The sequence below is a fragment of the Gigantopelta aegis genome, chromosome 4, assembly GCF_016097555.1.
Source record: "Gigantopelta aegis isolate Gae_Host chromosome 4, Gae_host_genome, whole genome shotgun sequence".
In the NCBI taxonomy this organism is placed as follows: domain Eukaryota; kingdom Metazoa; phylum Mollusca; class Gastropoda; order Neomphalida; family Peltospiridae; genus Gigantopelta; species Gigantopelta aegis.
The window spans coordinates 10,561,052-10,584,173 of record NC_054702.1 but is presented as its reverse complement, the minus strand read 5'-3'; the positions used below and the strand labels follow the sequence as shown (position 1 = coordinate 10,584,173).

Below are 23,122 nucleotides of genomic sequence, written 5' to 3'. Positions count from 1 at the left end.
TCCTGACTCCTATATTCCAAAATAAGATGCCTATTGGTTTACTGAGCTTCACTATTTAATTTTCATTTTTGTCAGTAGTAGATAATGGATTAATTTGTACAGACCACCTTAGAATATCCATGTGTCAAGTTTAAGAATCTTTGAAAATGTTCAATCTAAAACTTTTATTAATAATTTTAACATTTAATAAAAATTCAAAAATTTAAATTTCTATTTAAAATGTTCAATTTTTTTTTTTTTTTAAATAAACAATTTAAAAAATTTCAAAATATTTCTCTATTAGAGAATCATAGTACAAGTTAATTTTTTAATGTTAAGTTTCTATTTAAAATGTTTAAATTTAATACCAAATTCAAAATTCAAATATTTCAAAATTTCCTAAAAGTCTGTCTATTAGTTTATGAAGACTCCTCCAGAGAATCATAGTACCAAGTTTCAGAACTACCAAATCAAAACCCCAGGAAAAGATAGACTTTCACATTTTGAAAAACTTGAAATATCCTAAATATCTCTGTATTAGTTTGTGAAGGTTTCCCCAGAGGATCACTATACCGAGGTTCAGAATAATTTAATCAAAACTGTAGGAGAACATAGACTTGAAAGGAAACTGTGAAAGCAGATGGATGAACGTTCGGTCGGTCGGACAGACACCAGTATTACAAATGCTCCACTGACAATATCATAACAGAGCTAAAAATATATATGATATATAACAAAGTAATCAATTACTGAAAAATGTTTGCAATTAGATACTTGCATCTGAGAAAAAAAATTCATCAATAAATGTGGAATCCAAATCAATCATCTGAATCCTCAAACAGCCCATTATATTGGAAATTCTTTGGAGTAAGTCTTCAGCAGGTTCTGAACCATTTCCATTCTTCAGAGATTGAACAATCTCCTTTGGAGATGGAAGAAAGTGTTCTGCAGCCTTCCTTGTGTCATTCTTGACCTTTTCTCCTGTGTTTTTAAAGAAATTTTTTAAACTTTCAATCCATGTACTGCTTGGCTTAGGATGATACACAAAGCCATCATACTGATGCCATTCTTCTGAAAAATGAATTGCATAATTTATTAGGATAACAAAGCAGATAGTACATATTATTATATAGTTTATTGCATGAGCTATACGGAATTTATGAAATGAGTTTGGGAATTCTTTTATTTCTGAATTAATAGCGAGGGGTATAAAACAATTCCCAAACAAGTTTCATAAATTTAATATGTAACTTCTGCAAAAATTATAAATTATTTATTATCCACAAATTGTGATCTAAAATAAATGTTTAATATGATTGTAATAGCTTCACAATAGATGTTAACAAGGTATTGTTATTATCCATGCCATAACGATAACTTGGGGAAAATATAACATTCATGTAACCCTTTATTGTAGACTATATGGGTAATAAAAATAAAGTACATTATGAACAATAAAAAAAGGTTAATATTTCTGCACTTCCACTGTTAATATAAGACACAAATTTATTTGTTTGTCATTGGGTGCACAGGGCTTGAAATTGGCAGGGAGCATGAGGCAGTTCCCACTCAAATTACACAAGTTGCTTTCTGATAATCAGTTTCACAAACAGAGTTAGGATTCCATCTTAAAGCATCATAAAGAAATTGATCTATGTCCCAACAAAGTTGACATTAGAATGACCAATATAAATATTTGATATTGTAATTTTAAAAAATTGATTAGTTTACATTTATAGAAAATGAGAGTAAAATGTATATCACTTCAAGTGATTTAGACCTGTATCTCAATTTCTAGCAGATGCTTTCAGTTTTAACTGTCAGAAGCAGAGACTGCTTTCCATTCCACAATGTGACATTATGAATTCCGAGCCTTGGTGGGTCTATATAAGAAATTTGTTGGAAAACTGATTATAACACAATATAATATAGATCAGATGCCTGACAATATCGAGACTAAAATGGACAATTGAAGGAAAAATTACCTTAATTATCAAAAATATAATACCTGAAGATTTTCTCTTGTGTGGAAGGTGGAAATGTCTATTAGGGTCATCATATTTTGTCTTGGCTATCATAAAATGAACACACTCATGTTCTACACCACTCTTCCTCACAAATACATATTTGTATGGAAAACCTCCATTCCGAGTATCTTTTGGCATTCTTACAGCCAGTGAATACTCATGGCAACTTCCACTTGTCCTGAAAACCAAAACACTGGATGTACTAATCATGTTTGGGTCCAATTTTTTAAGTAATTTAAAAATATACCTAGATTGATAAATGTTTATTATGTGCACTAATATGAGTAACTTTACTAAATTCAGGGCTTCTAGAATGTGTATAAAAATAGCCACGATTGAAAATTAACTAGCCCTATTTTAAGTAAATACAATTTTACTAATAGTAATAATCAGATAATTCTCTTACCTAAAGAGGGAGACAGAGCTTAAGCACTCTTAGATTGGGGGGTGGGGTGAGGGTGATCAGGATATTCATATTTACAAAATGGACTTAAATGCAGCATTTTACCAAAAAACAATTCACTAGCTGTCGGGCATGGCAACAGTAGTTATTTACTAGCCCAACACTGAATATCACTAGCTATGGAAGTGGGGCTACCATAATCTAGAAGCCCTGCTAAACATAACCATGGGTCTGCTGTACAAGGTACGAGTGCTTGCCATTTCACTTACAATCTTCTTAAGAACTGAAATTTAAATGTAATTTTTTATCTTGAGATTCTTGAAAAGAATTGTAATAAAAAGGTCTGTCATACCTTTTTTTTTTTTTTTTAAATGACATTTTTCACAAATGTCCTTTTACCGTATCAGTTTCAATGCTATTATTAAATAGCTCTTAAAACACTTAAGTACTACAGACTACTGTGACTATGTAATTACAGAATCTTAGATATATGAGGTAGACATAATAAGAATTGCTTTCAGTAAAAATATTGCATAACATGTATTTTCCAACAAAATTAGTTGAACTGATAATAATTATATATCTCCAGATTAAACCATGTATGAATTTGAAAGGTCATGGAAGCTGATTTTCCAGGTTTGGTATGCAAAGCAGAAATAATTAAACTCAGTATAACTTGCATCCTAAACAAAATTAAATTGCCAGAAGGAGATTGCAGATAGAGTGAGCCAAACATCAATTCAGTAATATTAATTACAATCAAAGAGTCACTGAAAAATTTCATTTTTATTCCATATTAAAAAAAAATTATTGTGAATATTACATACTGTTTTGCTATAAATGACTAGCTGCCATTTCATCTTAATTTGCATTATACTACCAAATACTTTCTGTTGGTGTGAACAGTACAACTAGCATATTCTCAAAAAGCTCTTGGAATAAATTAATGGCACAAATGGCAAAGAATTACAGTAGTTGCTGCAGTAGACATGGTGATTCCACCTCTCTCTCCCCCCCCCCCCATATATTTCTTGTCAAAAAGTTCACAACACGTTCACCAAGACTAGTTTCAGCTACATTATTTGTCCACTTGAAAATCATTCAGGAAACATTTGTGTGGATCTTGATTCCGTGATTAGTTGGTTTGAGAGGGAGGTATGGTTTTATTGACAAACAAACAGTATATATGCTCCCATTGCTTCATCTATAGATGTTTCATGGTGAAGAGAGTATGGTGTATTGCACTGCACACAAATATCCTCCAAATATAAGTGAACATGTGACAACTTGTCATATCCAGGTTGTGTGGGTTTGTTGAAATATTAGTAATATGAAAATAATGATAAAGCTTGTAAAAAATGTATCCATGGAGAAATACATATCCTAGTTTTAGGCAATCACAATTCCCATAAAAATGTTGAAGCCAATGAAAGCTCAAATTTTGTTTATTCAAAGCTGTTGGAAATAATTTCAAATCAGTAGCATTTTAGTAAATGTTTGACTGCATATCAGTTAGTTTCTTCGGCTATTTTTGCGTACAACTTCCCAGGGAATAGTTACTGCAAATAGTCTATTTCCTTAGCATAATGTTTGAAAATTTTGCAGCACCTATAAGCTCTGTGAATGCATCTATATGCATGTCAGTCAACACTGAACTCCATGTTGTAGTTTGATTCAGATGCGGTTCTATCTAGATTTCTTTCTCAGGTCCGCTATTGAGGTCATTTATAAAAATTATGAAGTTAAATCAGTACTCAAATCCAAATCAAAACTATTAATTAAACTATAACTGTTCAAATCAGATCCATTTTCCTTTCTTTTTTTTTCAAACAAATAATAATGCTGAACAAAGCCACAAGGCCAGAAGAATGACCTTCAACCTACTGAATGCAGACTATACTTATTATATTAACCAATTTTGTATATACGTCATGCTTGGCATTCAACAACGTGTACAGGCAGCATTTGACTTGTTGCCAAAACAAACAACATGATTCGAGTCGGAATTTGATCTCAAAGACTTAATAGCTTGTTTCAAAGATAATTTAAGGCTGTTTAATATTCTGATATGAACAATATGCATAAAGTTTTGCAAAAAACATGTTTAATATATGTTACAGCAATAATTAATGTTCGACATTTTGGCACATGTAAACAGCCTTATGGAGGAGGAGAACATAACTATTTTTGTTATTAATCATGACTGAAGACCATTTTCCAATGAAAATAACAAATTGAATTAAAAAAAACATTAAGAACAAATCATAGTAATCTCACATCTAGATTGTGGCTACATTGAATAAATTTTTTATAAACATACCCAGTTCTGTTCATCTTCCACCTACGAGAATCCCACTTGTACAATACTTCTGTCCCAAAAGTAATATATATGTCTTCTTCAACTGGATCAAATTTTTTACTATCTGCAATTATGACATGGAACACCACATCTACTTTATCAGCATGAGACCTGAAACAACAAGGTCATATAGTTAAAAATATAATTTACTGGAAATATATATAGTACGTATATATGAGCATGAACACAAGAGTCCTGTTCAGTGGTACCGTAATAGCTTTGATTAAATCTGGCTAATGCAGAACTCCATGAATGTCAGTTCCCTTGAATCTGGCTTAGACAAAGTCCACTGTTCATTTATGTATTCACCGACTGCTGGTGTGCAAAATATCAAAAATTACATTATTAATATACTACTTTCACTTGCATATTAGAACAAAGACATGAAAATAAAATTAAAACTGGATAAAGAATAAGGTTTTTTTAACAACTGTAACTATGAATATTGTAGGAAAATTATTTGAAGTAAATGCTGCCATACAATAGCTTTAGCAAAATAGTTTTGCAGTAAGAAATAAATATTTCATTTTTATCATCTTGGGTTTATGGCTGAAATAACCTACCGAGTTATTCTTTGTGTCCTCTGGTCATTTTGTACAGACTGATTATTCTGCAAAGAAAATTCAAATGTACCATTAGTTTTTGTGAAACAAACAAGCTGTCACTGTCAATATTATAAATATCTTTAAGTTATGTCAACAAATCTAATCAATGCCCAGAGTTATTTTACGTCTAGATGACCTTTCATGTTTAACGACACCCAGCACAAAAATAAACATCAGCTATGTGGTGTCACAAAAGGAAAGTATATAAAAGTATTTGCTAACATACAGTAATGGATTTAGAATGACTCTTAAGTGGACAAGAACAAATGTTAACAAACACAAACATGTTGGCTCATAAATGTCAAATTCACCAATAAAGTTAGTTTGTTTTGTTTAACAACACCACTAGAGCACATTGATTAATTAATCATCAGCTATTGGATGTCAAACATTTGTTAATTCTGACATGTAGTCATCAGAGGAAAGCTGCTACATTTTTCATTAATTTAGCAGCAAGGGATCTTTTATATGCACCTTCCTATAGACAGCTGTGGTGCACTGGTTAGAACAAGAAAAAACCCAATCAGTTGAACAGATCCACTGAGGTGGTTCAATCCTGTGACATAAGCATTTCAGGTGAGTGCTCAACCGACAGTTAAATCCTGCCCACTAAATCCACCAATAAAGACTGGCAGAAGTAATAGGGCAAAATGGTTGTTACTTAACTCTGCATTCCTGTCGTACATGTTTATATACAATATTTAAAGGAACACACACTTTGTTTCAGAAAAGATTCAACAGTGAAATTTTAAAAGTACGTATGTGCAACTAAACAGTGAGAAGTATTGTATGAATATGTAAATAGGCTCTTGGGGAATCCCCCAAATTTTCAACACATTAATGCTGGTTTTATTGATGCAAATGGATTTGATTAGCCAATCAAATAGCGCATTATATACAGAGTGAAGTAGAATAATATTTTTATTACATAAAATATGATACATGACATACACTAACTAAACACTTACTCGAGTATCCTTCTTGCCTTCATGTTTTTGGGGCTGCAATTCTTTGTTTTTCTTCTCATTCTTGGATAGATCATCCTCCCTACTGGTACCTGTAGATGGTTCATGTTTGGTCGCTTCATGTTTCTCGGGCTGCGGTTCTTTGTTTTTCTTCTCATTCTTGGATAGATCATCCTCCCTACTGGTACCTGTAGATGGTTCATGTTGGGTTGTTTCGTGTTTCTGAGTCTGCAATTCTTTGTTTTTCTTCTCATTTGTGGATTGACCATCCTCCCTAGTGGTACCTGTAGATGGTTCACGTTGGGTCGCTTCGTGTTTTTGAGGCTGCAATTCATTGTTTTTCTTCTCATTCTTGGATAGATCATCCTCCCTAGTGGTACCTGTAGATGGTTCATGTCGGGTCGCTTCATGTTTTGGGGGCTGCAATTCATTGTTTTTCTTCTCGGTCTTGGATAGATCATCCTCCCTAGTGGTACCTGTAGATGGTTCATGTTGGGTCGCTTCATGTTTCTGGGGCTGCATTTCTTTGTTTTTCTTCTCATTCTTGGATAGATCATCCTCCCTACTGGTACCTGTAGATGGTTCATGTTGGGTTGTTTCGTGTTTCTGAGTCTGCAATTCTTTGTTTTTCTTCTCATTTGTGGATTGACCATCCTCCCTAGTGGTACCTGTAGATGGTTCATGTTGGGTCGCTTCATGTTTCTGGGGCTGCAATTCTTTGTTTTTCTTCTCATTTGTGGATTGACCATCCTCCCTAGTGGTACCTGTAGATGGTTCATGTTGGGTCGCTTCATGTTTCTGGGGCTGCAATTCTTTGTTTTTCTTCTCATTCTTGGATAGATCATCCTCCCTACTGGTACCTGTAGATGGTTCATGTTGGGTTGTTTCGTGTTTCTGAGTCTGCAATTCTTTGTTTTTCTTCTCATTTGTGGATTGACCATCCTCCCTAGTGGTACCTGTAGATGGTTCACGTTGGGTCGCTTCGTGTTTTTGAGGCTGCAATTCATTGTTTTTCTTCTCATTCTTGGATAGATCATCCTCCCTAGTGGTACCTGTAGATGGTTCATGTCGGGTCGCTTCATGTTTTGGGGGCTGCAATTCATTGTTTTTCTTCTCGGTCTTGGATAGATCATCCTCCCTAGTGGTACCTGTAGATGGTTCATGTTGGGTCGCTTCATGTTTTTGGGGCTGCATTTCTTTGTTTTTCTTCTCATTCTTGGATAGATCATCCTCCCTAGTGGTACCTGTAGATGGTTCATGTGACTGTGAATTATGACTGTTGGTATTATTCTTTTGGAACACTGAACTGCTTCCATCCACAGTCACAGGATCTGATGTTTTCCCAGTACCAAAGACTGGTGGATATTTCTCTACATCATCTGGTTTCAATTCAGGGGTTTTGCTTTCAGCAGATTCAACTAAACTACTTTCACTAGTATTAGATGGATAGGAACTATCAAGCTGGGTTCCAGCTTTGGCATTTCTAGAATCATTTGAACTATGGTATACAGTATCTGATGTGTTCCCTGTCACAGAGACTTCAGGAGGTATATTGTGCCTTTTAATCACATCACCAATGATTTGTTTAGCTACATTTTCCTCTTTCCTTTCAGAACTTGGTAGATTATTAGCTTTTGATTTTTTCTTTCTTTTCTTTTTTTTCTTTTTCTTTTTAAGCTGGCTCACTTGTGAAATTGTACCTTGAGTTTCTACTTCTGGACCCGATGCCAGTGACTCTGACTGACTGTTTAATGTGTCACATTCACTTTGGTCTTCAGCTATGATAAGGGAAAAAAAAACGTATATTAAAAACAACTGATGACTATTTAAATACAATGCACATGCATATCTTGAAACAAAACATAACCATTACCCTTTAGTGAAATACGCTCAGGACATCCCACAAAGATTTTAAAATTCAATGTGTTTTTTTGATTGAGTGAACTTTCTTTTTCCTTTCCTTCAACAATTATCTTTCAATATGTATTGTTATACAGTTACCTAATTAAAATAAATTAAAAACATTTTGTTTTGGGGAAACACATTGTGCATATATACCTGTATATATAGTCATAGTTAGAGCTGGGCAGTATACCGTATATACTGTATATATACCATTCAGTATTGGTATCATGTTAGTACCAATTTACCATACCAAGCAATCTCAAAATACCAAAATTTCGGTATTGAAAAATGTTTCCCGCCATTTAGTAAAGCACTAACAATATATCTGATGAATGCAAAATAGATAAAAAGGAGAGAGAGATGTGGGCCTTTGTGTATAGAATTTAATTTTATTTAAATGAAATTAGCAGGTGAGACTTAACTTGAGCATTCATTTAAAACCAAGTATTCCAAAAATACTGCACAATATCAGAATCGTATCAATACCAAATACCTTACTGATACTGAGGTAAATCACCCCAAAAATACTGATAATGAACCTGAAATTTCAATACCGCCCAGCTCTAGTTATAGTGATTATTATTAAAGAAGTAAAGTTTGTTTTATTTAACGACGCCACTAGAGCACATTGATTTTTTTATCTTATCATCGGCTATTGGACGTCAAACATATGGTCATTCTGACACTGGGTTTTTTAGAGGAAACCTGCTGTCGCCACATAGACTACTCTTTTACAACAGGCAGCAAGGGATCTTTTATTTGAACATCCCACAGGCAGGATAGCACAAACCATGGTCTTTGTTGAACCAGTTATGGATGACTGGTCGTGCAAGTGGTTTACACCTACCCATTGAGCCTTGCGGAGCACTCACTCAGGGTTTCTGGATTAAAAATCCTATGCCTCGACTGCGGAGCACTCACTCAGGGTATCTGGATTAAAAATCCCATGCCTCAACTGGGATCCGAACCCAGTACCTATCAGCCTGTAGACCGATGGCCTAACCACGATGCCACTGACGCCGGTATATTATTAAAGAAGTACAGTGACCTTATGCATCCTCAAAGAGTAATTAACATTCTGGGTGGCTCACTTTAAATAAAAAAAAGTTTATCAATACAACAAATTATTACATAACAAAGAGATAGCCAGTAGATTTTTGTCCAAATGTGATGCTGATTTTTTAGGCCTGCAAGGCTTTATCTAAATTTAAGTATATGAGATGTAAAACAACAATGCACCTTAAATTATGTTGAAAGAATATAATTATGTAATATTACCATCAGAAGCAGTTTCTGTTACAGCCTTGGCTCTTGCATCATGACCCTCTCCATAATCTTTGGAGTCACTTTCACAATGTGCTTTCCCATCGGTGTTGTGAAGAGAATCAAGACATTCAAACAAAGATGGGTCTACTTTAAGTCCACATTCTGAGCAGAACTTTGCATCAACAGTTAGTGTGTTTCCACAAGGTCCATTTAAGCCAGGACATTTAACAGAATGCTTAACATTTGGTGTTAGGTTGACTCTTGTTCCACAGTTGAGGCAAAATTTGGACAAGGATGAAATCTCAGTCTGGCAAGAAACACACTTTATCATAGTTGTTTCTGAAATATAGAATGAAAATACCTTTTTTTATTACTTAATAGTATATTGTTAAACTGTATAAGATTTTCTTTTAGTTACTTTATTATTTTAGAATAATTTGTCAAACAGACATGCTTCCACAAACGCAGTTGTTAAATTTATTAAGATTAGGAACACAAGTGTGTGTGTTTTTATTATTTGAACTATAAACCTTTAAAAATGGCCTGAATGCCAACCGTTGGTCAAGGGATGCCAACAATTATTAGGCATGTCCTCCACCATTTTATTACACTGCGGATGAAGAGAGACCCATGTGATATAAATCGTCTCTCACAATGTGAAATATGGTTTTTGAAAGGTCATGACAACTGTGAAAAGATCTTCATGCAAAAAGGGTATGCATGGTTCTTTCGATTTATATTTTTATAATCGGAAAAATACTTGCTGTCAATTCTTATAACACATTACATATTTTAATAAATTTGTTTAGGCTTGAATATGTTTATAATATTGTTTAACAAGTGTAAACTTCATTGATAGATAGATGTGTGGTGCAGGAATGCAAAGTTTCATTGATACTAAATTTGGTGACGTCCTTTTCCCAGTCTTGTTCAGTTGTTTTGGAAGTACCGGCCTCATGGCGTCGTGGCAGGCCATTGGTCTACAGGCTAGTAGGTACTGGGTTTGGATCCCAGTCGAGGCATGGGATTTTTAATCCAGATACCGACTCCAAACCCTGAGTGAGTGCTCCGCAAGGCTCAATGGGTAGGTGTAAACCACTTGCACTGACCAATGATCCATAATTGGTTCAACAAAGGCCATGGTTTGTGCTATCCTGCCTGTGGGAAGCGCAAATAAAAGATCCCTTGCTGCTAATCAGAAGAGTAGCCCATGTAGTGGCGACAGCGGGTTTCCTCTCAAAATCTGTGTGGTTCTTAACCATATGTCTGACGCCATATAACCGTAAATAAAATGTGTCGAGTGTGTCGTTAAATAAAACACTTCTTTCTTGTTTTGGAAGTAATTCTGTGCGATTTTTTTTTCATTGATATGTGATGCAATGAATAAAATTCTATACTTGTTCTTGTTTGTACATTGCTCACGATTAAAAAAACTTGTAATATAAACAGTGTCACACATAAACGAGTATAGTATGTACTGTACGATTCTTTCCTATTAGTATTACCTTCAGTTTCATGTTGAGTCATTGGCTCTAACATGGAATGAAAAGTGAAACTTAAAGAAATTCCAAATTAGATTATATCACTGTGGCACTAACTGAATATCTCAGAAAGACTTTAATATATAAGACAAGTTAAAAGTTTGTTTTGTTTAACCAGAGCATTAATTATGATAACCATTTGCTATTGGATCATGTCAATTAGAGATCAATAAATAGGGATAGTCTGTGTATTTAAGAACCACTGAAATAGTATGTAACTTTATTTTAGTCAAAATTAGACATCCCTTCTCCTCCGTATAATGCTCTTTAATACTATATACTGTTATGCAGACCATTATGTAAGGCTTGGCTATTGGGTAAGGTTGGGACAAGCCATAGGAACTAGGGGAGGCTGGGGAAGGGCTGTGTCCTACTCCATATATATATATATATATATACTCCATATATATATATATATATATATATGTATGTATATATGTATGTATGTATGTTAGTATGTATGTATGTATGTATGTATGTATGTATGTATGTATGTATGTATGTATGTATGTATGTATGTATGTATATATATATATATATATATATATATACATGTATATATATATATATCTATATATACAGTCAAACTTCATTAACTCCACCGTCGATCTCTCGAAAACTTCGATCTCTCGATCTGAAGCGACAGTCCCGACTGACTTGCTATACAAGCTAGTAATAACGGCCTTCGAAAACTGAAACTTCGAAAACTTGATAAACTTGATCTCTCGACATAATTTTTTGGTTCCGGCATAAAGATTTAATAGAGTATGCACCTCTAAAACTCAACACATGTAGGTTGATCAAACTGTCGTTGCCTATAGTATTTTAAAAACAAATGTATTGTCAATCATGTCAATCAAGCGAAGCGCATTTGTCTTGGGTGGTCTTGGCTGTCGTGGATTAAGGTGATAATTACAGAATAACAGATCGCCGACTAAGCAGAACGAACTGATCCTGTGTGTGGTTGTCAGTCTTAGTACATCATGGAGAGCCTCATGACGTAATACATAATTACAGAAAGAGTCTGGTTAACTTCAAAGAGCATTTGTAATAATTGTTAGCGCTGTTTGTTTTTGTTTAGCTTTTCAGTTAATGTTTATCAATTACCAGTCATTTAGTTATGTTAAAAATCGATACATCACATATCGAGCACTTTGGGGAAGGACCTGGTAATGTGGAGATAGCCAGATCGGTTTTAAAATGTTCTGCTTTCTTGTCATCCAAGCAGACCGGCCTCGGTGGCGTCGTGGTAGGCCATCGGTCTACAGGCTGGTAGGTACTGGGTTTGGATCCCAGTCGAGGCATGGGATTTTTAAGCCAGATACCGACTCCAAACCCTGAGTGAGTGCTCTGCAAGGCTCAATGGGTAGGTGTAAACCACTTGCACCGACTAGTGATCCATAACTGGTTCAACAAAGGCCATGGTTTGTGCTATCCTGCCTGTGGGAAGCGCAAATAAAAGATCCCTTGCTGCTAATCGGAAGAGTAGCCCATGTAGTGGCGACAGCGGGTTTCCTCTAAAAATCTGTGTGGTCCTTAACCATGTCTGATGCCATATAACCGTAAATAAAATGTGTTGAGTGCGTCGTTAAATAAAACATTTCTTTCTTTGTCATCCAAGCAATTCCGCATAGGGCCCAGAAATCGGGGTGGGTAGCCAGATTGGAGAAAGAAAGTACAGGTGTGAAGCGTAAATCATTTTGTGTAAGACAAATATACTTAGTGTTATTCGGCATTCAGTGTTTTATTTGTTAGTTATGTTTCGCCATGTTTTGACATCTGTAAAATATGTCAGCGTTCACTATATAATTAAATTTCGGTTATTTATATACGTATGTAAATGCCCTCTTTTTGGGGGGTTCTTTTTTCTGTCAATAAATACATGTAGCATATATGCTTCAAATTCATCAGGGTTATTATTTTTTTGTTATTTACTTACTTTTACAATATATGCAAAATGAATGTACCACAGGCAACAGCTGGGGTGTGGCGACAGTGATATATTTGTTCGCCTTTCAATTGGGGATGCATAGTTTACAGAGTTTAGAGTTAGGTAGCGAAGCGCATGCTTGTTACAATATTTAGCCAAATCAACCAGCTGTAATGCAGTTTCAAATATGAACTCATATATTAACTTTGAAAACTCAAACTCCCTGAAACTCGAACTATTTCCTCGTCCCCTTCAAGATCGAGTTATCGAAGTTTGACTGTGTATATGTATATGTATATGTATATGTATATGTATATGTATATGTATATGTATATGTATATGTATATGTATATGTATATCATATAATATCTTAAATTTTCAGTGCAATCAAAGTATGTGATCTTTTTCAGATCACATACTTTAAGAATTTGATAACTTTGCAAATTAGATGTAAATTAGTTGAGGTCTCGGCACTAGGTTTATTGACATTTAAGCAAATGTACTTGGGTGACACTCCATGATTGATGTATGCATTCATAGTCATCAAATAAAAACATTTCAATGACAATTTGATACTGAAAGCTGTCCAGCGTTCAGAAAACAAAAAACCTTAGGCATAACTTTATTTTGATGTAAAATACACAGCGCCACATATTATTACATCTAGTAATGGCGGACTGGAATTAAAGATGCGTGTACAATTTACAAAAACATGTTGTATGATAAAGAGATTATTACCCTCGTGTATTTCGGTATCGTCAATATCATATATTAGGAATAAAAATAATGTATTATGTTTGCCAGAGGCTCGCATAATACAATTTTTATTCCTAATATATGATATTGACGATACCGAAAAACACTGGTAATAACCTCTATATATAGGTAAAAATATGGCTGGAGCCACCACCCTCATTATGGAGGCTGTGACCCCCACCCCATTCCAGATATCGTTCCTACGGGTCTGCTGAAGAAATTCCCTACCCGTTCACAAACAAGCCATGTGACAACCAACATATTTATATATAATAATGGGTATAATAATATAATGATGTCATTTTGTGATGAACATGTATTGTTTTTTTGATCTGGAAAATCATGGACATGTATTTCACCTCAGTCGAGTTGTATGTATATACATGTATATATATATGGTAACACATTTTATTTTTTTAGGGACAGTCGGGCAATCGGAACCACAAATATTATTTTATTTGGACTTGTCAAATATGATCTTTTTTTGTATAAATTTTTTTTATTTACATTTTTAGTATTTTTGTTGCAATTAACCAGCAATTGAGTCCTTCCACTTTTTTCCTATTAATTTCTTGATGTTTACGGCAATCACGGCAAATGAGATATAAATTGCCATAGCTAAAGAGCATCGCCGACAGAACTTTTATACTTCCAGTAAAGCTCAACAATGGCAAAATGTATACATCTGGTGTACATTATGTGCTAATATTTAACATTTTTACATCTGAAATATGTCTACCTACAGCAAAATACCCTTTCAGTCATCTTTATTTGATGTAAATGTCACTTTTTAACAAATTGCTCAATACTATATTTAAATAATAGAAAAAGAAATCTCAGCTTGTTTGGAAACAATTTAAAAATCTTGTTTTTAAGATCTCGGTATCTTATCATTCCAGGGAACATTTTGTTTTCAAAATCTTGATTTGTGGTACTTCTTGTCTACTGAAAATTGATTGGTAACTATTGTTTATTGTTTTATTGTTGAAATCTTTGATTGATGTATGCATTCATAGTCATTTTTATTGTTGAAATCAAGATTTCAACAATAAATCAAGATTTCAACAATAAAATAAATCAAAGAACAGTACAGTGTACATGTGTTTATTGTTTTATTGTTCTGATACTTGTGTAGCAAATCACAACATGATACTGAACAAAATGTTACCTGCATTCTCTCTCACCGTTTTCCTTTCTAATTTTATTTTGTCAAAAAGCTAAACATCTCTTTACTGATGCTATGATTATGTTATATATTTGTTTAATTTAATATACTAGTATTTGCTGATGTTAAAAGCATATTGGAAGGCAGTGATTCAGGGCTCCCCAAGCCTGACATTGTTATTGATCTGGGGATAATACAATTTATAATTAAAAACTATATGATATTTATATTAACACTATTGGCATCTACAAAGTGATATTGAAAATTTCAGGTAGTCTGCTTGAAATTTTATTGGTAAAGTGTGTGGACATAATGTAATATATTATTTGTTCACAAATTTTTTTATCTTTCAAAACATTTATTCTTAATCCTAGCTGTGACATATTTTAAGAAACAGTATAAATCTGTAATGTGTGATTTTACTATGTTAAGAGATGAACAATTAATATAACATCCACTTGCAACATATTTTTATGATATTTAATGCTGCTGTATTTATGTATTACATATGTTGTCTATGTGAATTACTGTAGATCCTGAAATTAACGCGTCCCTAAATTAATGCGAGTGACGGTGGGCAGACTAAAATGCGACATGAAATTAATGCGAGTGGCCTCCCTTTGAAATATTACTTTTCTAAGAACAATCGTCTGTGTACTTTTCGGTTAAATCCGAGTTAAAGGTCTTTTCAATGAGATCAACTCGCTAACATGTCTGTGTACACATCAATTACTCTGTTTAGTCCCTTATGTTTTTGGTGAGATCAACTCAAAGCATATGTTTTTAGCAATCATTTACGTAATGTGTATATTTAGTTAAATCTGGTTAAACATGTATGCACTATTACAACTGTATCTTTATCTGTGAATGGTGATTTCTGAAAGAACAATTCACCGACAAAGTTGCATCAAACTTGAACAGTAAAAACAAAGAAACCATTGAACTCAGGATTAGCGTGCTAAAACATATTCATGCACGATGGATCGTGTCGGCTATTGACAGGGTGGCCAAAGACCCTGCAATCGTCACACGTGGCTGGCTGCTTGCTGAACTGTTGGACAATTAGTCTGTCTTGCCTACAATGAATTGTTTTCCAGTTGTATGTTATAAATATATTAGAATTTTAATATTTTTTTTGTTTTAATAACATGGGCCACATAGACAAAAACATAGAAATAAATGCGTCATATTATTAATGCGAATAACACGATCTCGCATTTTTTGCATTAATATTATGATCGCATTAATTTCAGGATCTACAGTATTTGGACGCATTGCAGCAAAGGATGTAATTGAGAGAATAATGGGAGTGCATATTGACACAGTCCTTTGCCTGTCAGTACAACTGGGTTGGCAGGAGGAAAAAAAATGGCATCAGGAAATTAATTAATATAGTGGGTTTCCTCTCTAAGACTACAGTATATGTCAAAATGACCAAATGTTTGACATTCAATAGCCGATGATTAATAAATCAATGTGTTCTAGTGTTACTGTTAAATAAAACAAACTTTAAGTACTTTCATTTTAACTCGAGGGAAATGTTATATGGTTGTTTTATTTTATAACAGTAACAAAGTTTGAACAAGGTGACATTTGCATATACTGAATACACACAAACAAACTTTTTATTCAGAGGTATATACTTTAATTTTAAATAATTTCAGGTGTATATTTAAGACTAAACTGTTGAGATCCTTTTAGTATGACATCTTTATCTTCTGCATTTGTCATTGCAGCACTTGAGGAGGAAAGGCAACGTGCGAGGCCAGCAGCCATGAACACGTAGTCGGAATCCGAAAAAGATGATGAACAAGATTGATATGTAGTTCGATAATAAATGTTACAACTGTGCTTTTGTTATTCTTAATTACTTTGGTCAAATGTTGGCACAACGTTGGGCCAACTATATAACATGGTATGAAAATGTTGGCACAATGTTGATATAATGTGGAATTACCAACATTGAGACGTTGGCCCATCGGACAAAATGACCATGTGCCAACGTCGGCAGTCTACGTTGGGCCAACGGTATGGTTTACGTTGGGCCAACCATGGTGTGCTATCTGGGAAACCATTTATTTAGACACGTGAAAATGTTGGCGGACAAGTAAATTTCTACATGTTTTTGTCCGTTGGACTAGTAAAACATTCTGCTTATTTTTATCTCTGAGGATACATATACAAACTGAAATGTATGGGAAGGACACTGTGGCAAACCATGTAAAGCACCGCTGTTGGTGCCATGGTGAAATTCGAACCCTGCCATCACAAAAGTTGACTGCTTTAACTAGTCCAATGTTAAATATAGTACATGTATAAGTTATTATTATATAATTATAAGTAAAACAAACACAAATTAAAATACATTGTAAAATGTTCACTAAAGAACTTTATAAATGAAGCAAAAAAACCCAACAAACGGCTCGATTTCCAAGTTAATCATTTAATACTTAGAATTTGTTATCATTTTGATAAATTTTAGGTTCCATTGATGACTGACCCACTTTAACATTTTTCTATCAATTTACCAATATTTTATCCCAAAGTTACTAAATTTATGAAGTTACAAACCCATTGTGCCATTGTGTAGTAACAAACCAGCAGAGACGTCTTCTCTTGTCTACGTGCTTCTTTCTACTGATTACGTGACGATGCGTCACTCCCAATTTCTGGGAAATAAGGAACCGAAAGTGAAACTTGGAAGTTTCTGAAAATAATGGCCACACCTTAGGTTATACTATACTAAATAAAATCCCACATGCGACAAAGTTGACGTAATATATTAAGTTCTAAACTCCTCCGAAGAAATTGAAACCTTTAATTATTCATTTTCAGTGTCATTAGTATACATACGTTTCAAGCACAAGGCTACTTGACCAGGTCATAGGGGTGCAAAGCGCTAATGTCAGCTAAGTAGCACAGTTGATCGTCACTGTCCCTGGTCAAAGGTCTGTGTATAAACAACGTGATTGTCACTTTGAATGTCCCTACAGACTAGTACAGTTCCTATCCAAAAGTATAGGTGCATATTATGGAATGCAGGTCAACTCGCCTCAAAACCAACTCGCCCCAGTGGTTGGACAACTCGCCCCAAACTTAACTGTCCGTAAATAATTGTGACAAAATTAAAAATAGACGTCTACAACCTTGGCAATCTAATTAAAATTAACTCCATTATTACACGTGGATCTAACAGCAGCCCGTTGGAGCTCATATCCAGTTGACCTTTCATTCGACCAATCAAAACCTTACTTGCAAAACCATGCCAGTGATTTGAAAAGAATTTGAAAACATTCGGGATTATGCCGAGGGTATACGAAATGATTCGGGTGAATTACGAAATATGCCGGAAACTAATTTCAATGTAACATTTTATATAAAATTCGTTTTAAGACGGGGGAAAAAACGGTGATGGATCCGTGGTCGGCGTGCCTGAACCTTTAAGGATATGGGCACGTTAATAGTTCCCAGTAAATTGTTATTTATAGATGAAATGTCACCTGGACATGGGGAGTCCACGCAATGCTGTTAGATCTACTGGTAAACCCAGTAGAGCTAATTTTAATCAGATTGAGCCTATTTCAATGACGTTTCTGAGTTTGTCCTTAGTTCCTTAAAAAAAATTATCAGGCAAGGTTTCTGACTCCGACTGGTGTGCATATTCAACAATATTTAATGCACATTATTGCATAAAATATTGGTATATTAATTGATATGAGTTGCCTAAATAGTGTGGGGCAAGTTGGTAAGCGGCCAGTTGACCTTCTCCCATTATTAGGTCTCACTACACAGATCACTTCCGGGTGAGAGTTGATTGATAACGGCTCCACTATAGTTCCTAATTGTGACACGTTATGGTTCACATATTCACTTCTAGGAAATGGTGAAGAATTATAACAATATGTATGTTTAATGGTAAGCCTTCTGGCTGTAGTTTGCCCATGTTATTTTGTAATATTGTGCATCGACCTTTTGGGACATTAGTGTATAGCGCAAGTGACAGCCGGAGTGAATCGGTTAATGAACCACCTGTTCGAACCGGTACTAAGCCAGATGCGGTCATATAGCAAAAAACAGACGGAAATGTTCACAATTTTGGAGTGAAAATAAATGCTTATATAATGTATGTTCGCAATGGTGTATGTTGTTAGTGCCAACGAGAACCCGTTCTATTGGCAATCTTCGTTTGAAGTTGGGCAATTTAACATGGGTTTCAATGGTAATAGTGGAGCTAATTTTAATTAGATTGAATGGCATATGACATCTGTGTAGTGAGACCTTATGTGTTGTGCATTATAATAATAATAATAATAGATAATAATAGATTTTTATTTCAGATCAGAGATCCATAGAACATATATCAACATCACATACAAAACTGATTACATAATATACAGTAGCTTGTGCCAGCGTTTTACACATACATTATAAAACCAGTAAATAGAGTTATCTCCCTTAATAAGGTTGTTGTAGCTTGTTATGACAACAAATTGCGAACAAAAATGTTTACTTTGATAAAATGACAAAGACACGTTCAATAAGTTATAAAGAAGACAGTATTTTCGTAAAATAATTTTGATGTTTTAAAGAGCGAACGTATGTTATTTTTGCCACTAATTTGCTTGGTTTAGCGACTAGATTCAAAACAGGTGTGTAGCCTACACTACAGGCTACAGGTGTGTGTACAGTGTAGGGGTGGGGGTTTTGAAGATTCGATAACGTAGCGCTAACATCGACAAAGTCATTAGAAACGTAGGCGTAACTAGGAGTTTTGTTATAGATGGTGATTATTATTGATAATGCAGTGTTCGACAAATATTTGAGACCAGACAGTAGCCCTGGCAGAAGCTTTGGGTAGTGCCCTATGCATTATGTCTGTTTGTCAGTTCGCCCCAAACATTTAGTCATTTTGCCCCCAACTCCCAATTATTTGTTACTTTTAAACAATTATTGTATTGTTTCTTAGGGGGGATTTGGACTGATCATGATCAGTCCGGCACCAATGATATAATCGCCAGTTTAATTAAAGGGACATACCCTAGTTTCACTCCATGAAAATGCACACTAAGTTTAGTTAATCTACAAACCCGTAACACATTTGGATAAAGCTACAGTTCAGTGAAACACGAGTCTCTGACTTTGAAATGGTGAAATACCCTCTAAAAATAGACTAAAACTCGACACCATAACTGTTACTTCTCAGACACACGTGCATTTTTTAAAATATGAGAAATGCATTTTGTGATATTAAAAACACCAAGATGACCAAACATACTTTGAATGTACGGAAATGGATAATCTAAACAATAACATTTAAATAAAGTATGATTTTGATTATCAAAAACCGCTCTAATAGGGGGACAAAATGCCTTAGTGTTTAAAAACTAGGGTATGTCCCTTTAATATATATACATTTACATTAAGTGTTTCATAAAATTAAAAAGAGCACTTTTACATATGTAGGGTTGCACTAGAGGAAGCTCCGCACACAGATGGGTCCAGACCACACATTCACATCAACACAGTGGTATCTTTATGGGCGTGAACTGGTACATTTGTGGGGGCGAACTGGTTATGCATGTGGGGGCGAACTGACTGGGGGCGAACAGACCTGGGGGTGAACTGACTGGGGGCAAACTGGCTTGCGGGCGAAACGTCTGGTACCCATTTTCAAAAGCCCGGACCAAAACTTTACTAGCTGGGACCAAGGGCTAATCAATTTGTCGAACCCTGTAACTTCTATTATCATTCTTCTTAACCACATTGTTGACAATTAAGATAAATTACCTTCCTACCTTTAAGATTAGGGCCTACCTACTTTAAAATTTCCCCAACATTTTGTCCATTGTGAAAAAAACATTGCAATGACAGATTCCGCATAGACCTACTATAGTCCGTCCCACAGGGATCACATTTTTTTCATACTATATAATTTACTACAAGTTATTTATTTCCAAACTGATTGATTTGTAAATTGCACACATTTTAATAGAATGATGGGATGGACTATAGATGGCAACCAAGTTATTTAAATCAACTTCACTGAAATCTAGGACAAAAACATGTAGGATACCATTTTGTTTTTTATGGAATACTCTCCATGAGGGGTGGAAGGATGTGACATATGTTATAGAAAATCACCATGACATTATATTAATTATATAACATACTTCGAAGGCTTCCACCACTCTTGAAGAGTTTTCCATAAAAATGGCAGGTGGCGGAAAAGTTGTATGCTTTTTGTCCTAGAAGATCTTAGCGAAGTCGGTCAGGTCAGGTCATAGGGCTTAACATGCACATTCAGAGCAAGCTGTTGTAGTGCACGCCTGTCATGGACCCATGTGTTAACTTTTGCCGGAACCTTCATCCAGGAAAGGGGTTGGGGTGGGTGAGAGAAGGAATGGCTGCACTGGCAAGTGCAAGAGAACACCAGTAGCCCAACCAGGGTCAGTAGGGGGCATTTTTAATGTCACGTAGGATCAAGTCCAAAAAATAAACAACTGCACAGTTTTCATGAAGTAATTGGGCGCTAGATTTGGAATGGTTCATCAAAAGTAAGTTTGAGGAGCTAACTCTTTCTGGAACCTTGCCTATTGGGGGCTGTTGTGGTTGATCTCCTATGGCTGCCCCCTAATTTTAGCCCTTTGAGTGATCGTTTTTTCTGATTCTGCTCTTAAAAGGGCAACTTGTGGGAGTCTTGTTGAGAGCCCTTATAAGGGCTTATATATAATGGCCCTGTATGGTAAATATGGTAAAGGCCGGAAAGCTTGTGCTGTTTCTTGTTGTTATCCCTTTGTTTGTTTTGCTGATGAATCATCGTCTGCCCATCCAGTCATCCAATTGCCAAACGACTCAAGTAAGCAATCCTGGGTTTGGGTAGAGTGAATTGGTATTGTTTTGTCCGACTCCCTCTGGGTGCAAGTGTAGGTGTATTTTAAGGAGCCAGTTTTCCGGAGTCGGGCCCGTCCGCACTACTATACCAACCCATGACGACTGGACTATACGAGATGATATCACAATAAACATAAAGTCCGATCCTCTCTTCTTTCTCTTATTTATTTTTGGACTGTCCTTCTAAAATGCTCCAAATTATATAAATATTCGACCGAGCAGTCAATTCTTTTTATTTTTGACTTGTAACTTTTTTTTTTCTTCTTTTTTTTTAAAGTTCTATTAACTTTTCTACTAATTGCTATTTTCAAAATTCTGCCCATTTTCAACTCTAACCCCCCCCCCCCTCCTCCATCCCGAGTCAGGCCACCGATCTTATCTAATTTCTTTTTGACCACCCGATCTAATCTAGCGACCAAATGTAATGAGTAGATTTTCTTCATTAATTATATTACTATTTAATTTTTGGATGTAAATTTCAAAATTGTCCGCTTAATTTTTTTTCTGTCCCGGGACAAGCCCCTGGCTATCCAGAGACAGGCCCCTGACTATCCAGAGATAGGCCCCAGGACGGACATGCTCGAAACTCTAGTGGTATATGAGCATGTAAAAATTATTCGCACTCGCACTCATTAGTCAGTGCATCCTGTGTGATCATGATGCATGCTGTATGATTGTTGTATGGTAGCTTAATTATGTGTTTACCTATTGCCCTAAGTTCCTTTAACATAGACAAGTACATTTTTAAAAAATAAAAATTCTCTACCCAAATTTTGATGGTGTGTCTTTGACCTGTTACTTTGAGTCTAAAAGTGGTCCATGAAAACGTAACTCTATTTTTGTCATAATAATTTTCAGGTGACCTACTTTTGAAAAATCTACTAATTCACCATATAACCTTTAATTTTGTGAATGGATTGTGAAAATAAAGGATAAAGGAGCACACTTTAAGGTGTAAAGCTTCGTTTATTATTATTGTCAGGGTGTGTAGTAAAAATGGCTTGGCCTGATGCATAGTGAACATTAGGATAGCAATTTGGTGAATTTGATCACAAAATCTGTAGCTTAATGCAAGTAACATTTAGCTAAACAGAATTATTATTTAAAATAGCTATACACATATCAATGATTCGATTATCAAATTAGTCTTTTGGCTAGTTGGTAATGACATATTCACTAAATTCAGCTTTAAATTGAAGTTGGTGATCTGGTGAATGACAGCTTAAAAGGTCCATTGCTGCTTTTTAGCTAAAGTCTGAACCACATTGTTAACAACTACGATAAATTACTCTCCTACCTTTGATTACCATTAGATTTTTCACACATTTTA

General features: G+C 34.9%; 1 protein-coding gene across 1 annotated transcript in view; it reads right to left on the bottom strand.

Annotated features, from left to right (window-relative positions):
* Positions 1-17,591, bottom strand: part of LOC121372339 (E3 ubiquitin-protein ligase rnf213-alpha-like) — a 101,692-nt gene extending 84,101 nt beyond the window's left edge. Inside the window, exons 1-7 of the mRNA XM_041498641.1 lie at positions 17,473-17,591; positions 9,522-9,848; positions 6,342-8,116; positions 5,332-5,378; positions 4,730-4,879; positions 1,988-2,184; positions 758-1,050 (exon numbers count right to left, since the gene is read on the bottom strand). Of these exons, the coding sequence (XP_041354575.1) occupies positions 758-1,050; positions 1,988-2,184; positions 4,730-4,879; positions 5,332-5,378; positions 6,342-8,116; positions 9,522-9,848; positions 17,473-17,476 (2,793 nt within the window). The 5' untranslated portion in view covers positions 17,477-17,591. The remainder of the gene's footprint in view (positions 1-757; positions 1,051-1,987; positions 2,185-4,729; positions 4,880-5,331; positions 5,379-6,341; positions 8,117-9,521; positions 9,849-17,472) is intronic.
* Positions 17,592-23,122: the final 5,531 nt, after the last annotated feature.